A 17945-nucleotide genomic window follows, 5' to 3' on the forward strand; every position below is an offset into this window, starting at 1 on the left:
CCAGACTTCCCATCCCCGCGAGGTGTTTGTTCTGCAGCCGCTGTTCCCGTGTGTTTTTGCAGGTCCCCCTGCCCCAGCAGCCTCCTCCCTCACTTACATGTGCTGTGTTTCCTGGTGACACAGTCGGCAGAGCTGTAATTCCCTTAGAATGGCTGGTTTTAGGTGCCAGGCGTGCTACTGCTGTCAGTGACACGCCGCGGCCCCTCCAGCATCCCCCAGTTTCTCGGAATGCGGCCGGCGGTCCCCGCAGCTGGAATTAGCCCCTGGCAAAGCTGCGGAGAACAATGAGGCGGAGCGGAATGCCCTCCCCGCTCCCACCAGATGGCCCTCACGCTTTTCCCATTTCCCTGCAAGCCTCTGGAAAGGCTCTGCGAGCACCGGGGGTGCGGATCCTCCCCCGGCTCCTCCCGGGGTCAGCCCGGGCTCGGGGCGCTGCCGGGACGGACACCCCCGAGCTCCGAGTGCCCCCTGCCCTGGGCTGAGCCCTGGAGGAGCAGCACCCAGGGGCTCCGGGAGGTGCAGAGCCGGTTCTGGAAGCTGAGCTGGACCTTGCACATGTGTGCCAGACCCGTCCCAAATCTGCACCTGGGCTCCGCAGGGCCCCGGCTGTGCCTCGCTCACACGGCAGCCTTTGCCTCTCAGCACTTGCCAAATTCTGCCAGCGATGCTTTTGCACTTTTTGAAAGCAAGGGACAGCCTGGGAAGTACCGATTCAGGCAATAGTTTATTTTTCTGTTGATCTCGGGGAAAAAAAAAACCAAACCAAAACAACAAACCATTTAAAAATGACATTTACTAACTTCTCACCCGTTACCTTGATATTTGAGTTTCAACTTTATGTTGGTGTTATAATATTGAGAAATTCAAATAGAACTTCTCAGCTTGCAAAACGGCGAATTCTTGAATTTTGGCACTAGTTTCAGCCAGCTCCTGATCCCGGATTTCCCGATGTTTGCATCTCCCCCCTCATGCCAGGATCATTGTCCCTCTGAGAACAACCCCGGATCTGGCTCTCTCCTTCCGAGCTGCGGTGGGAGTGTTGCAGAGCACTAAGCAGAGGATTTGTTTGTGCACAGAAGGTGCTGCCCAGCCCTCTCTGCTCTAAGCTGTTCCATCTGCACGGCCCCATCCTGACCTTGATCTACCGTGGGGCTGTGGAGGGGCTCGCTCGCAGCCCAGCCTCGCTGCCTTTTCTGTGAGGATTAGCTTTAGGGGGCTGGAGCTGTTGAAGGGTTTTCCTGCTGATAAATGGATTGAGACCCATATTTTCATCTCACGCCATCAAACATTCATCAGATGCTGCTGGTCATTACCGACAGAGGCAGGTTTGAACTCGTGACCCCGCAGTAAAAGGTCCCATTAGCAATTTCCTTAACCTGTCAAGTCACGGCGTGACAACAATGAAATGCAATGGGATTGTTTTTCTTCCCCACGTAAAGGCAGTGGGCTTCTGCCTGATTTTCATTTACTGACCTGTGCCACTAAAACACTCTGGGAGAGTCTTTGTGCTCTCACGTGAGAAATTTGAAGAAATATGAAGATGGGGTGCAGTGCCCTGGGAACAGGGCAGCTCCTGGTCCCACAGGCCATGCAGTTGTCACCTGTCCCCAAGAGCTGGAGAGATCCAGTGGCAAATCCATCCTTAGAGTGCCAGGCACAGCACACACCCCCTGTGCCAAGACAGATCCAGGCTGTGCCTGTGCTGCTCTCTGTAAACAATGAAGGCAGAGACTGACAGGCATTTAGGAAAGCTTCTCTGGCTCACATCACACTGTACTGTTCTTTTAACCAGCAATTTTTGTATCCGAGTTCTTTCTCTCTTCGCAGAATCATTTGAAGAAATAATGTGTGAGGGGGGAAAAAATTACGTCTGGCAGTCGTGTTATAATGGCTCTGGTGCTGACAGCCCTTTGGGAACAGTGGCAGCAGCAGGGTAAGTATATATGACATCTTTGTAGTGATAAAGAAACAAATAAATGTTCCCATTAACACTCCATCAGGTCAACAGCTATTCCAGACCAGCGTGATGCTGGAGGAACTGGCTTGATTCATATCAGCTCAGACACACTCCTCCTGCAGCAGATCTTCTGGAAGGCACATAAACCAGAGGTCCTGCTCTGGCCAGGTGGAGTCATTAAAGAATCAGTGAACTTTTTACAAGTTGCTTGAAATACCCTGGCTTGAGTCCAGCTCCGGTGCTGCTGCCGTGTCTGTTTAACAGTTCCTTCATCATGCCACGACAATGACTCTGTTTCAGAGCTGGAGGAAGTTGTTTCTCCATACATCATTTGTAACACATTTTGGGAGGCTTCTGAATGCTTCACTTCCTAAGCCCAGCAGTGAGATCAGTGGAATGAGAGCCCTGCCATGGGAGGCTGCTCGGGGAGCAGGAGCAGCATTTGTGTGCCATCCATAATGGATGTGTGTGCGTATGGAACCAGCACTCGTGCTCACAGATGCCTGCTGGGAGAGGCTGCCCCTTCCCTGGGCACAGTCAGCAGGAGCTGAGCTCCACCAAGGACCATGATATCCCACCCCCCACACGAGGGTTAGTTAGTGAACAGCAACTTCCAAAAAATGTCCATGTGTGAGAATGTTTAAACATGCTTTACCTCTGCTGAAATGCAGATTTTAAAACAGATACAAACTTTCTAACTAACACAAAATAACCTGAAGTTCCCAATGAGTTCCCTTTCTTCCTGTGTAACCAGCACTGTGCAGTTGTCCCTCTACCAGAACTTTTCTTTTTCACACAGGTTGGATATTTTTAACAAAAGGCCCTGAGAAGGGATGTGAGGAAAATCCAGGTGGGTGCCTTTGGTCTGCCTTGAGTGACAGAGATCCTGGACAAAGATGAAAACAAAGAAATCCCCTGATCTGGATCAACAAAACTGGGACTTGATGTTCAAGCTGTCCAGAGCTCTGGAAAGTCAATGTAAACGTGAGTGTCTCTCTGTATCTTAAACTTCATTGCAAGCAAAGCACTCCCATGCTGTGTTCAGGTAAAATCTCACTGCTCAAAGGTATGCCTGTGGCTCCAGGCAGAATTCTGAGCCAGATGATGAACTTAGTTCTGCTTCTGCTGAAGGCATAGGGCTTTCTGATGTTTATAAGAATGCCAGTGGAAACAGATTTCCAAATGGTCAGCCCAATAGAGCAGCCAAATCCCAAACAATCCAGTCCTAGACATGGAAATCTTCATGCTTGCAAACCATCAAGTATTGAATAACCAATTCCCAAACTGGGAAATTGCCTGGGATTTTGGAGGGCACCCTTCAAAAGAGCTTGTGCACCTTTAAGTCGAAATCCCAAGATGCAAAGTCCTCAGAGTTTATGAAAGTGTTTAAAAGGAGATATAGATTCCAGAGCAACTTAAATACTTCTGATAATATTCAGTCTTGATTCAGCAAAGCGTGTGACAACTTTAGTAGGTATTTAAATCCATTCCATGTAATATGCTTAAGCTCATCCTCTCAGAGGGAGGGAGTGACTGCCTCTGGATTTCTCCTTTCACTCCTCAATGGGAGACGAGTACTTACCTCTCCCTGAAGCCAATAGCAGTTGATTAGATGTTTAATGCTTTGCTGAACTCACAATGTAAAAATCATAGCAAGGCTCTGTGTGATAAAATAACCGTAATCTGTCCAGTGGCTGCCAGCATAAACAAATAAATACAGGCTACACTTAAATGGAAGGCAAGCTTGTGTGAGTACTGCAGGGAACCAAAATCCTACTCAGGGCCCCATCCAGCCTGGCCTTGAACACTCCCAGGGACTGAGCCACAGCTTCCCTGGGTAACCTGGGGGCTGCACCCTCCGTGCTCAGAAGAGCATTTGCTGTCAGACCTGGGAACGGGAACGGGGCTCTCCCGGTGCCGGGATACCGGGGATGGGGGTGGTGAGAGCCGCTTTTCTCCCTGGGGATGCTCTCCTCGGCATTGCACCCACTCGGGACTGCTCCCACGGACCGCCGTCCTCCCGGGATATCCCGGCATGTTCCACCTCAGGACAGTCGGTCACCCCCGGGATCTTGCCTCCTTCTCACCCCGGGTATTGCCCCCCCCGGGGTCACCTTTTCCTCGAGACCGACGCCCTCCCGGGATCCCCCTCCCCGGGGATCTCCCACCCTCGGGACCAATCCCCGTCCTCCGGGATCTCCCCCCAAGGATCCCCCTTTCCCAAGGGATCCCCCTTTCCCATGGGATCCCCTTTCTCATGGGATTCCCCTCCCCCGGGACCCCCTTTCCCAAGGGATCCCCCTTCCCCATGGGATCCTCCTTTCCCAAGGGATGCCCCTTTCCCAAGGGATCCCCCTTTCCCAAGGGATCTCCTTTTCCCATGGGATTCCCCTCCCCGGACCCTCCCCGGGCTCGCCCCCGTTCCCGTTCCCGCGGTGCCGGCGGGGGCGGTTCCTGGCGCGGCCGCCAGGTGGCGCTGTGGGCACGCGGCGCGGCCGCCCCGGTTTCCCCCCCCCCCCTCCCCAGCCCCGGGGTCTCGGTTCCACCGGGGGGACCCTCCCCGATCCCCGATCCCTTCCGGGCCCCGGGAGCGCAGCTGGGCTTCCCTCCCTGTGCCCCCCTCCGTGCAGCCCCGTGCGGGGATTGCCCCCATGTAATTTCGCAGCTCTGCTCGCCCCTTTCCCCGCGGAGTTGCCACGGGGGGCGCCTGTCCTGGGTAGCGATGGGGGGCGCTGAGACTGGGGGGCGCATCCTCCCGTCCTTCCTCTGAGGAGTTCGCTCGGTCGGCCTCTCGCTGCTGCCCGGCATCCCCCGCCCTGAGGCACCCCGGGGGGGTTCCCCTTTTCCCCGGCCCTTGAAGCAATTGCTCCGCTCAGCACTCGCTGCTCCTCACCCGCAGGACTGAACCGCGACTTGCGGGGGTGCCCCGACACCCCATCCTAGCCAGGGGAAACCCCAAGAGAGGCAGGAGGAGGAAAGTTCCTCGATGAAACCTTTCCATCTGGGTCACCTGCTGCTGCCTCTTCCTTGTAACAGGAGTGAAAGTGGGGTGCTGTCAGCATCACCTTGTGGACAGGTCCCCTGCTGGTGGCAGCGGCATCCAGGCCCTCTCCTCAACAGGACTATTCTATTCAGTCAGAGTATTTTCTCCCAATTCACATTTCTCTGAGCCTTTTCTCCTCTTCTCCCCAGGAGCTAGCCAGGTAGGAAGAATAAAGCACACCAAGTAGGTGAATGGTGCCATCACCTGCCAAGGCAGACATTGGATTTATCTGTGGATGGCAAATCTTTGGATTGACACAGGAGTGCGTAAGGAAAATAATTATGGAAAGCATTTTCATTGGGAACGACAGGAAGGAACTCTTTACAAGCCCTCAGAAAAGTGCAGGCATGAGCTCAACACCTGAGTGCTCTGCTTTCAGTCCCACTTTGAGAGGAGAGGCTTTTCTTTTTCCCCCATTGTCACAGGTCAGCTCAGTTGTTCCTCTGCCTTCTCCCGAGAAGGGCAGGAAAGAGCATAAAGGTCAGGGATGAGGGACCAGAAGGCTTTTCTCTCAGAAATTCCCACTTCCAGCTACTCCTTCCCTCCCTTGGGGTCTGGGCAGAGGGAAGTGAGGCCTGACTGTCCCCGTGGTGCCGGGAGCAGCAGGGCAGGAGAGGAGGGGCTGGAGGCAGGAGGAGGGAGTTGTCCTGGATAAACTCCAGGTCTGAGGTGAGAGGAGCCTTGGGCTCACTTGGAAACGGTGTCAAGGCAGGGGAGAGGCCTTCCCCTAAGCAAGAGAGACTCCTGTGCTCTGGGACCTCTGTCTCCTCCCTCACAGAAGTTACATTTATCCTCCAGAGTGAGGTCTCCTTCCATGCCCCCCTTGTTCAAAGGCCTCAAAACCACTTGTTCCCCAGGAACCCTGTTTGTTCCGTCATAGGATGAGCAAGCCAGGGCCAGCCTTTCCCTCCTCTGCTTCCATCCCTGCTATCTGTCATGGCCAGGGACACTGTGACCATGTCCCAGTGCTGTCTGTGAGCTGCCTGTGCTGCAAAGTCCCAGCTCCAGGCTCTGTGCTGCTGGCCAAAATCCACAGCTCAACCCTGCAGCTCTTGCACACTTTGGGAGCTTCCTCACCTCTGGGAGAAATCACATCCTGCAAGTCTGTGTGTGTGTTTTATTCTGTGTTGAGAGCATTTAACTTGGGCTTGCAGGGAGCCCTCAGTGCAGCGTGCCCCAGTTTGCTCCTGCAGCAGGGTGAAGGGCTGGGTCCCAGCACTGAGGGTGTCCCCGTGGCAGGCTGTGCAGTGTCCTCCAGCTCTGTTTGCCATGCTGAGGGGAGGATGGACACAGCTTCCCACAGGAATATGCTCCAGCCCCACAGCAGGCCTGGCAGTGATCTGTGTGCTGATGCAGTCCGAGGGGGGTGGTGCTGGTCCAGAGAGCAGAACCAGGCAGGGGGCAGAAAGGGAACGCTAAAGGCAACTGGGAATTCTTTAAAATCAAAGCCCCAGTGCTCCAGGGTTGGCCTCTGCAGGGTGGATGGAGCACAGAAGTCTCCTTGCCTGCTGCCAGGTCTCTTGCTTTTTTTTTTTTTCTTTTTGCTTTTTTTTCTGCAAAGTCCTGACTTTCTCACTCCCTCCCTGTTTCCCTTCTGCTTTCCTTTCACACTCCTCCTGTGAGGGTCGAGCCAGTGTTTAACTCTTTCATCCTTTTAGCAATTGTTTAGTGGCTGTGAGAATACCCCTAAACCCCAGGTGGGGCATCTCCCTGCCACCCTTCAGCTGCAGCTCCCTGTGCTGGGCACAGAGGCACAAGTCTTGTGTAAGGAGGAAAACAGTGGAGAACTTGTCCCTGTTAGTGTCGTGGCTGGCTGTTCCTGCTGGTGGAGGTGCCCTCAGACTGCAGCTGGGATGCTTTTCCCTTTAGCCTCCTGGAAAAGGCATGGAAATGGTCCCCTGATCCCCTGAACAGATTTGAAGGGCGAAATCTGCCAACTGCTCAGTATATTGATTCAAATGCATTATTCCTCCCTGGGCAGATCCCTGCCCTGGGAAAGGAGCAATCAGTGCAGGTGCAAATAGCTTTTAATTGCAGAATGTATCTCACCATGGAGGCATTTAGGCTGGATATGATACAACTGATACAGCAGCAGCCGGAGGAAGCCCAATGAGCCTGAGCTCTGCAGGAGCCAAACTGCTCCTGTGCCGTACCTATGGCGTAAATATTCATGTGTGCCTGTGTGTCCGTGTTCTTCCACATCTCCCTGAGATATGACACTGTAGCACCGTGTCGAGACTCGAATGGCATCTTCAGGGAACGTGAAAACTTGCTGCCAGTGACAGTTCCTGTGCGAGGATGCAGAATGTTGGGGATGTGGATGTTTTGTGTGTGAACTCGCCTAAAGCCGAGGATCGGGGGCAGTTTCTCTATGCCAGCGAGGTGCTCTGTGCCTACTCTGGAGCCCGAGCTCTCTACCCCAAGCTGTGGGTTCAGGCGGCTGTGCCACACAAAGTGATGTACAGCTGGTTGGGAGAGGGTCCTGTGTAGTTGTCGGGCTGCCGTGGGGTGCCTCTGGAGCTGCAGAGTGCTGCTGATAGACTGGGCTGGCTGCTCTCCAGGCCCTTGGCTGGCTCCCGGCTGGGAAATGCAGCCCGGGGGCTCCGCTGCCCTGGAAGGAGCCGACAGCGGCCGCCCGGCCCTGCACCTCCCGGGGCAGCACCTCTGATCGGGGAGCGGGGCACAGAAGGACACGGCAGCAATTCAGAGATTGCCCAGACACTTCAGAGGTTACCCTCCGCGTGTGACACCGCCGTGGAGAGGGCGAGGAGCCCGGTGTGCCGGGGTGCGCAGAGTTTTGTTTCGTTATTTGTGAAAGATGGGCAACCCTGTGTTTGAGGGGGCACAACCCAGGCCGCCGGCACAGAGAGCTCGTCCGCGGCAAGAGGCCGTGCGAGAGACGAGACGGGAGCGGCTAGGGCAGGAGAAGGATGGAGGGTGATGCGGGGATAGCGGGAGCCCGCGGAGAGATGCGGGACTGCTCCCGCTTGGCCGCCGCACCACCGGCCCGGCTCTTCCCTAGAAGGAACTGGTTTTGTTATAATTAATATTTTCCCTGAGAAAACAAAAATCGGACTTCCTAGGGGAAAAAAAGAAAGAAAAAAAGAACTTCCACCGCGAACTGTCCTGTTCGGAAATCGCGTGCTTGTGCCGCAAAGCAGCGCACGCTGCCGGGAGCGGGGCAGGAGCCGGGGCGAGCGGCGGGGATGCAGCGGGGCTCTGCGGCGGGGGAGCTGCCCCAACCGCGCTTCCGGCGAGGGACAATCCCGGGCTCGGGCACCGGGCACGGCCGGCGGGCGCGGGCATCCCCGGCAGTCGCGGTGGGCAGCCTGGCGCTGCCGGCGGATCCCGGGGAGAGCAGGGAGGGCTCGGCCACCCCCGCAGTCAGCGGTGCCGGCTGCGGGCTGTGCGGGAGCGCAGCGCCCTCCTGCCGAGGGCCGTCCCCGGGCGCCTGGGGGTCGGCGCGGGGGTCGGGGGAGCCCCCGCGGGGCCGGTGCCCGAGCTGCCCGCGGCGCTCCCGAACAAAGGCGCGGCCGCGCCGCACCGGGCCCGCCCCCGGCGCTCCGGGGCAACTTTCCCCGGGGCCGTCCGCGCCGGGGGCGGGGCTATGCTAATGAGAGAGGTGTGCCCCCGCCCCCTGGGCTCCGCTTTACCGGCGCCCATTGGCGGCGGAGGCGTCGGGGCGGGGCGGTGACGCGATGCAAATGAGGGGGCGTGTTTGCGGAGGCCCCGCCCCCCGCCCGCCGGGGCTGCGGGGCTCGTGTTCGGCGGCGGGGACAGTCAAAGTGGCTCCCATAGGGAGAGACGGCGAGTCCGCCCGGCGCTGCGGGAGAGGGAGGGGGCACGGGGAGCCCCAGGGTCTCCCTCCGGCCGTCCGTCCGCGCCGCCGCCGCGGGTGCGCCCCTCTCGCTCCCTTCCCGGCGTGCGCCCGGCTCCGGCAACTCGCTTCCTGCGCGGCTGGAGGAGGGAGGAGAGAGGAGAGGAGCGGAGAGCGCTTCGGCTGGGAGAGGAGAGAAGAAAGAGGGAGAAAAGAAAGAAAGAAAAGAGAGAGGGGAGAAGGGGGGGGACTTGCCTCTCTTGTCACTGGAAAATGACACTTGATGTAGCAGAGCCTGCCGCAGCTCCCGTTCGTCCTATTGTTTCTTAAACTGCCATCTGAGATTTTTTTTTTTTTGCCTGCTGCCATCCGAGGGGTGTCTTCATACAAAAGGGACTTCAAGTACTCCTCCGGCTTGCGAGCGCTACAACCAGCCCCCAGCACCCCGTCAGCCCCTCCAAGCACCCAAACAAACTGCACACGCAGCAAACAGCAGCAACAAAACCGGGCTCTGATTGCCTCTGGATTTTTTTTTTTTTTTAATGTGCGTGCCTGTGTTTGCTTTCTCCGACTTGCTTTGATTCCAGCGATCAGCTGCAGAGAGAGGAAAACAAGAGAGAAAGAAAGAATAAAACCCACATATAACAGTCCGCCTGGCGATTTTATTACTTTTTAAAAATTTTGAATAAAGAAGGAAGATTTGCGCTGTTGTTTCTGATTCATGTTTGGGATTCAGGAAAGCATCCAGCGGAGTGGGAGCAGCATGAAGGAAGAGCCCCTCGGCGCGGGGATGAACGCGGTGCGGACGTGGATGCAGGGAGCCGGCGTCCTGGACGCCAGCACGGCCGCTCAGAGGTAGGCAGGCTCCGCGCCCGCTCCGCGCCCGCGCCCCGCTCCGCGCCCCGGGGCGCTCCCCGCCCGCAGCGCCTTTCCCCCCGCGCCAACAAAAACCCGGCTCTGGAGCTCTGCTACCAGCAGTGAGTTTCGCGTAGATGTCGCCAGTTAAATATTTATCCCTATTGTCCCGTAGGAATGACTTTTTATTAAATAATGATAACAACAATAAAGGAAGTGGCGAGTTTCGCTAGGTACGGATAGGTAGGTTTCATCTCTCTGGCTCCTTGTGTTCGCTCGGAGGAAGGAGTTTTCAAAACTATGTTTGCTGCTGATTTAGTCTTAAGATGTTCAAATGACACTTTCCTCCTCCGGAAAACAGAGAGTTGTGCACGGATGTATCCAAAATATATTTCTGTACCTCGCTTTCCTATTCCCGTCAGAATCAGCAGATCCTCTTCTTCTCCTCCGATAGGCAGGGAGTTTGCAAAGCGTACTCCAGGAGAAATTTATTTTGAAGTCCCTTTGTAAAACCACTGCCACTTATCTCAGATTTTTAAAAAGAAATCCCTCCAAATATAAGATGGGTTTGGCGAAGCTGCGACCAGTCTCGTTTTCTCTCTTATTTCTCCTTCTTCCCATCCTCTTCCCCACGAAAAAAACCCCCAAACACGAACCAAACCCTGATGCTGGATTCGCAGCTTGAGCCCTGGAGCCGGCATCATCCGGCATCAGTTTAATGTTGACATCTCCCAGTGTCTCCCATCTCACCCCGCACCCCCCCCTTTGGAGCCCTCTAAGGAAGGGAAAGTTTCTGCAGGGACAACCCTGAAATATTTGAAGTTGTCTCCTGGGCTCGGTGTTTACCCACCGCTCCGGCGCGGGAGGAAAGGCTCGCAAGATAAGGCACATGGGCGCTGGTGTGACAGCTCCGAGCCGAGTTTGAGAAGTGGCAGGACCGATGCTGCTCCACGGGGCAACGCGCCGGCGGCTCTGAGCGCGGCTTCCCCGCCATGCAGGGCCGGCTGCGAGCGGGCACGGCCCCCGGGGAGGGCTGGTGGGTACCGGGGCCGGCTAGGGGGGCTCCTTGGGGCTTCGGGCTGGCCGCAGGACGGGATGGGGTCGGGGCTCCGCGGTGTTGGGAGCTGGAGACTTTCTCCGTGCCCGGAGGGAAAAGCTCCGGGGCGGCCCGGGAGAGGGAGGGATGATCTGCCCCGGGGGGGCCCAGCCGGGTCCCGGCGGGGGAAGGCACGGGCCCGGGAGGCGGCCGAGTGGTGCGTGAGGCCGCGGCGTCGGAACTGCCGCTAACCCGCGTGTTTCTGGTCCCAGCGGAGTGGGTCTGGCCCGGGCTCACTTCGAGAAGCAGCCGCCTTCCAACCTGAGGAAGTCCAACTTTTTCCACTTCGTCCTGGCTCTGTACGACCGGCAGGGGCAGCCCGTGGAGATCGAGCGCACCGCCTTCGTGGGCTTCGTGGAGAAGGAGAAGGTGAGTACCCTGGTGCCCCGTGGGGGCTCGGCTGCCTCTCCGGGGCCCTCCCTGCTCCGCTCCCTCGGGGCCGCGACACCGGCTCGTCTCGGGAGCCTCGGTCTTCCCCTGTCCCGGAGGGCAGAGGAGGAGGGGGTGTCCCCTGCTCCCTCACTATGCCCGGGGCAGAGGAGAGGGCTGAGAGCTGCCCCATCCAACCCCGGGGACACCCGGCGTGCGAGTGATGGAGAAGCTCCATTGATACTGTTTTCTTTTTCCCTCCGGCCTCCCGTGTCGTCTTTGACTTCAGGAAGCCAACAGCGAAAAGACCAACAACGGGATCCACTACCGCCTGCAGCTGCTCTACAGCAATGGTAAGGGCTGGGAGTCCCCCCGTTGTTCAGAGCCCAGCAGCGCCCGGGTTCCCCTAGTTCCCCTCCTCTCCCTGCGCTCGCTGCAGGGACACGGGCGGCCCTGGCAGGCCCGAGCCCTCGGGCGAGCCCCGGCGCGCTGCCGCCGGCCGGCCCCGCTGCGCTGCTCACGGCTGTGCCTTGTTTCAGGGATCAGGACGGAGCAGGATTTCTACGTGCGACTCATCGACTCCATGACCAAGCAGGTGGGTGCTGCGGGGCGGCCGCCGAGCGGGGGGTGGCAGCCGTCGGGGCGGCCCCGGGAGCCGAAACCCGCCCCCGCGGCGGGGCCGCTCTGCCCGGCGGGGACGGGACGGAGCCTCCGCCTCCCGCGGGCACGGCCGCGCTCCCGCTCCGGGCAACCACCGGGCTGCGGGGTGGCCAGCTGGGACCCTGCCTGCTGCTGGGCTGCGGGAGAAAAATACAGGCGACCCTCCAGCGGTCCCAGTCAGAGCTGCGGATGCTTTTGCCGCTTAATTAATACGAATTAACCTTCGGCCTACGGCAGCCCCCAGCGCCGCCGGCACAAGGCGCTGCCCGGCGCGGGGCTCTGTCGGTCCGCCCGCTCCCGGCGCTGCCGCCGGCTGCGCTGGCTGCAGGAGGAGCGGTTGTATCGCGACACGTTTGCGTGTCGGCATAGACCCCAGAATCGCGGCGCGGGCAGCGGCGAGCTCGGTGTCGGACTCGGAGAGGGCAGCAGGGCTTGTCAGTGGATTAATCCTCATTTTGAGCCTGTTCTTTAGCCTCCCAAACAGAGTAATAACGTGTGTGCCTACCTGTAAAAAAATACTTTCTGTTTAAAGCCAGTATTTTTACAAAGGGACTATCTGAGCAAATCGATTCTCTCTCCTTTCTTTTTTTTTTTCCTTTCTTTTTTAATTGTTACTCTGGCTTTTTTTCTGCTCCTGTCAGAATATTTTTCTCTTAGAATATGTTTCTTTTAAATAGTTTGGATCGCTTTTGAGCGTTTTAATTCTTAAAATATGTTTCTTCCCCTCCTAATCTGTTTTACTTGTTAAAGAAAATTCTTAAATTTTATTTAAGAAAAACATTAAGGGTTTTTTTTGTACCGCTCGGAAACGTCAGTCCTTGTATGTTGTCTGCAGGGACAAAACTCTTGGCTTGTATTTGGGTTTCTTTTCTACAGCAAAACATAAAGCTCTAAGGGCTGAGTTTGTTTTACAAAACTCTCTTTGATGGTCCCATAACATCTTTTCCTGCTATTGAAGACTGTCTTTCAGCAGAAAAAAAAAAAAAAAGAACAAAAAAGAAAAAGGGAACTTGGGTGAATTTTACTAGACAATCCACTGTGCATCTGAACTCTGTTATACTGTACACTTCCAAACGGAGCCCGTTCCTTGTAGGAATTGAACCAGCAGCCACATGCCCTTCTTCATTAAAAATCCTGGAAAGCGGTTGCTGTCATTCCCTGGTTTTCAGGCACAAATTGATTAGTTTGTGTTAAAAGTAACAAAATCTTCCTGATATGTGAACTCTTTTTAGTCCTTTTGGAGTTTGTGTATTTCAGTGTAGATCGTGTGAGAGAGACTATCAATAAATATTATCTTTAAATAGCTTTCCTATCGTTACGGAAATGCAGAAGCCTCTGGTCATAATCCTGTTGAAAACAGAGCCCTGAACTCATGGAGAGCAGTGGATTCAAAATAATTTTCTTAACAAAGGCATCTTGCATATGAAGAGTTCATCCTAAGGCACTGTTTGACCTCTTGGTCTCTCATTATTATCAAGTCATCAGAGGGTCTTTGGAGAGAAAGGGGAAAAAGAAAACCCCGAGATACAGTTTATTTGTAAGACCTACCGTGTAGCTTTAAAGCACGTTCACAATGAAGAAGCAGGAGAAAAAAAAATCTGTCTGATTTCAGGAAGTCTTAAAAAAGCAAAGTTAGTGCAAATTACAGATTTTGGGAAAAGTGCAGTGGGGTTGAGAAGCGAGGATTTTAGAACAAAAGCTCTCTGAGCTTAGATTAGAAAACGGGGAGCAAAAGGCTATTTTAGATGCAATCATGTTTGCTTACATATTAATTTCATATCTGTAGTTTCTTTAGGCATGACTATAATTGCTTGTGAAAAATAGGGCATTGTCATGTCAAAACTGTGGCATGTGCCACTCCGAATTTTTTCAGGGGCCAGACGCTAAATTCTCTTTCTTCTTCTTTTTTAATTCTTTCTTTTCAAAAGTGAAATTATTTCAGAGTTGGGATCGCGTCGGTTACTGAATGCTTATTAGGAAGTGAAGTACAACACATGACAGAAGCTCACCCAAATGTTGAATTTATCATTTATATTTTATGACAGTGAATTATATAGAAGATTCTCAAGTAACTTTCAAATCATCAAACTGTAATTAAATATTGCAAAGACTGTCTGAAAATTCTTTAATTTTTAATGAAAGTTAAATATATATTGTCAGTCTACTTGAAGGTGTAGTATTTTAATGCATGACGCTCAGAACAAATTGGATAATGAAATGATTACTTTTAAATGAAACTGTTGCAGAAGCATACACGTTTCAGCTGGCAAGTATCTGCTCAGTCCTCACACACGCACATTCACACACTCGATAATTGTGAATTCCCAGACTGAAATTACAGCTACTCTGAGGTTTCTGGTGGTAAATTAAAAATCCCACAGAAGCAAAACTTGAATGAGTTAGGTTCCCCAGATCATACAGGAAAGCATCTGTGGCTTTTTTTTTTAAATATTAAGTTTTTATTATTATTTTTTAATACTGACACATCAGATTTAAAGATATTCTCTTTGTGTCACAGTTACAAATTGCAGGGTTTTGTACGGTTGCAGATTATTAAGCTAGGTAAGATAAAATAAAAGCCCTTCTGCAAATCAGACTTGGATTTCTGTGCATAGGATTGCTGCTCAGAGATTTAATGTGAATGTCCCATTAGCAGCATGTGTTATAGCAGTAGGTAGGCAGGGCTTGGCTATGCTGAGGGCCGTGTATGTACCAAAGAGGAGATATTCCTGCTCCTGAGTGTTCCTGCTCTGCCTAAGTCAGGGATTTGTTTGTGTGGCTGTGCCCAGCTAAGAAACTCGTAACAAGAGTTGTGTCCTGGAACAGAGGGATCTCCGCGTCCTGGTGCGTGTGTGTTTCTCTGTCAGCTGTGGAGCAGGATGGGAAGTGGGGCTGGAGAGTGGCACTTCTGAGGCAGCCAAGAGCTGTGTTGGGAGCTGCATCCCAGGGCAGAGCTGGCTGTGGGATGAGCTGTGCACTCACTGCCCCGAGCAGGAGCTCGGGCTGCACGGGCATTCCTTGGGAAACGGGGCTGTGGGACCTCCAAATGGGAAACCCAGCCAGGACTGGTTTCAGAGTGCCTCATTTTGGGGTGTGTTTGGGGCATTGCGCTCGGCCTTTGGTGGTGGCCCCGGAGAAGGGCTGGGTGAAATGGGAATTACGTGGCTTTCGGGGTCTCGCTAAGTTTCTGAAATGTCTGTCACTTAAAAATTGTAAATGTTACACACAAACCATTCCTGCGGCAGAGAAGTTCCTTCCAGTTCAGGCAACAACATTCGGTGTCAATACTGGCTTAATTACGTTTTCTTTTATGTTATATTGGCACCTCATTTTATGTCAGGATCACATTCCTAATGCACTCAAAACCCTGTAGGACCCCAAACTTTATAGCTGTTGCTTTCCGTAAGGCAGCAGCTCCTCCCGCAGAAGATCTGCCTCTAACAATGATGCATTTTGAAATTGCCTGCGAAATGTGAAATATGTCTGCTCTAATAAAACTGGAGTTTTTAGGCAAGTCAAGGGATTTTAATATGTTTGTGGAGAAGAGATGCCTTCTATTTCTTGGGCTGTATTTTCATAAAGTTGAGGTATTTCACTATTAGGAAAGATGGAGGAAATAAATCTGAAATACTTGTTCCCCACCCATTTTTCCTTCAGTTATTCTCATCCATAAGATATAACGGATGCTAATATGGCTCAGGCATCTTAAGAATCATAAGTTTTGCTCGATGGCTATTGTCTATTGCTGAGAGAACTCATGAGTCAAAAATCCTTCCTTCAGACTTAAACCCTGTTTATATTTGGATTTTTTTCAGAGCTATAACTCTGGATGCAAATGGTTTTTCTGTTGACTTGTCTGTCATTCTCTGATGTCTGCAGATATTTGATCAGCTCTATTCTGTGCATGGCATGGCCCTTCTCTGGCAGCTACACGCATGGGAAAAAAAAATGTTATCAATAAGTTCAGAGGAGCCTCAGCAGACTCGGAGAAATTTCACACAAACATAAAACAAAACCTAACCCCTGTGACGGGGAAAGTTTACATTGCACCAGATTTTAGCAGCTTTCTTGTGCCTTTGGTGAGATGTCAGAAGCGCAGGTGATTTTAATTTTCTTGTACAGAGAGGAATGGAGAAGTTTGGAATTTGCATGCATGATCAGGACCTGTGTTTGGGAAAATGTAAACTCATCACAGTGGAAAATGTGTTGTTTGGAGTCTGAGGGTGAAAACAAAGCTGAGGATTTTGGAGAGACTGCCTGAGCCAGATGGCCTGGTGCATTCCCAGTCTGGCAGCCCAACTGCTCCCTCCTGTATAATATACAGCCATTTGTTCTGGGATATTTACGCTAGAGCTGTTTCCATGTGAATGTTTGAAAACCATTAAAAATGAACATATTAGGAGAGATAAATTTATTTAATTTGTGTGAATACGTCGATAAGCAGGCTGTGAATCAAAGGCAGAGGGAGATTGGATAAAATAATTAGATGCTTCTGAATTGTGTGTGGAGAGGCAGAGCAAGAACTCCCTGTCCTCGCCCCGGGACCAGCTCCGCGCTGCTTGTCCGGGATAAACCTCCCTGGGATGGGTCGAGGTTTTGCCTGGGGAAGGGGTAAAACCTCGGGTAATTGAGGGTTAAGAATTCAAAGCCAAATAAATGTAATTCACAGTATTTTCTCTGTAGATATACAGTGGATACAAGCCTAATCCTCTCTGGGTAAAATTCTGGCCCATCTGAAGTCAATTGCAAAGCGCCTATTGAATTCGGTGGGGCCAGGATTTTATTTTCTCCCTGTGTGTACAGCTGTAAACGTCATTCCAAATCATTTTAGTTCTGTTTTGGAAAAGACCCTAATTTTAATGAGTTTTCCCTTCTCTTTTATTTCGGTAAGGGAGATACTTTGTTTTGTGAGGCAGATGGAATCTGAAAGCAAGTGGATTTAGATGCACATTGGTGATTTCTCTCCTTCTCTTACTCTTTTAAAATCAAGGCCATGACATAACTGAGTAATATAATGACCATGATCTCATTCCTTCAAGATTGTTTTTCGTCCAGTTCTGAAAGCAGGATTGCTTGACTGGCAAACTGACACCACGAGACGATTCTGCCCTCACTTGTACCAGCATAAATCTGGATTTATTCAGGAATGGTTAAGAACAAAATCAGCCTCTGTATTTTTCCAGCTTGTTTGTAGATTATTTTATTGCTTTATCTTACTGCGTCTACTGGGGAAAAAGTAGATTAAATGAGAACTGTAGCCTTGACTTGTATATCGCCCCATTCCTTTTTATTTTTTATTTCTTATTATGTTTTTTTAATACCGAAGTCTGTCACTGAAAAGTTAAGGTGAATTTTTGGACGTACTTGACTGTGATGCACTCAGTGCAGTAATTTTTTTTTGCTGTTAAGCAGTGAATTGAATTTGATTTAACTTTTTATGTGGCTTTATTTAAATAGCAGTAAGGAAGTCTCATATTTTTGACAAAAATTTTTCGGGGCCAGATTTAGACGTCCGTTTGTGCATGAGCGACTGTTACTCACTGGGACTTCTTTCAGGAAGGTTACTTGGGTGAGTAACAGCAGCAAAATGGAAGATAAATTTTGTGGGGAAATGTTCAAGTCGTTCAGGAGAAGAAACACTATTTTCAAGTGCTTACGAATTACCACCGAGTTAAAAGGATATGAAGTAAACAAAAAGAAAAAACCCAAAGTCTATAATTTTGCATTTCCTTTGCCGGTGTTTTGTTGTGCAACTCTGATGTGTATCTGCAGGCTTATTTTTAGCTCTGCTGTGGTCTAAGTTTATGCACTGTAACTTTCACTTTGTCTCTCATTAATGTGATCCCTATTTGACAAAATCATGACGACGTTAGTACGACAGGGACCCTGACGCAATCTCCCTCTTTCAAAACCCGAACTTAAAACCCGCCTAATTTATTTAAAAAATCAAGCTATTTTTGTTAAAAAGAGCAGCTTCTCAAATCTGAGAGTTAAACATTTTCACAACAGTAACGTAGTAGACCCTTCCTGTAAAAATACTTCTGGCAGCTCTAACGATCTGAAACTTTAGCAGTTCCTGTTTCCTTTTTGAAACTAATTGTAGAATTAATGCTTCAGAGCGGCGCGGTTTGCGAGGCGGTCGAGTATC

The 17945-nt window shown here is 52.0% G+C and overlaps 1 protein-coding gene across 7 annotated transcripts in view; it reads left to right on the forward strand.

The window, feature by feature from the left end:
- The first annotated feature begins 8741 nt into the window (after nt 1-8741).
- Nucleotides 8742-17945, forward strand: part of EBF1 (EBF transcription factor 1) — a 269031-nt gene continuing 259827 nt past the window's right edge. For 4 of the 7 annotated variants that reach the window (XM_059859778.1, XM_059859779.1, XM_059859780.1 and 1 more), the window contains exons 1-4: nt 8745-9672; nt 10981-11137; nt 11427-11490; nt 11677-11732. In XM_059859778.1, the coding sequence (XP_059715761.1) occupies nt 9539-9672; nt 10981-11137; nt 11427-11490; nt 11677-11732 (411 nt within the window). In that variant the 5' untranslated portion in view covers nt 8745-9538. Of the gene's footprint in view, nt 9673-10980; nt 11138-11426; nt 11491-11676; nt 11733-17945 lie in introns of all 7 variants that reach the window. The other 3 variants (XM_059859784.1, XM_059859782.1, XM_059859783.1) reach the window with 1 other exon arrangement.

The sequence above is a fragment of the Haemorhous mexicanus genome, chromosome 15 (genome assembly GCF_027477595.1).
Source record: "Haemorhous mexicanus isolate bHaeMex1 chromosome 15, bHaeMex1.pri, whole genome shotgun sequence".
NCBI classification, from domain to species: Eukaryota; Metazoa; Chordata; class Aves; order Passeriformes; family Fringillidae; genus Haemorhous; species Haemorhous mexicanus.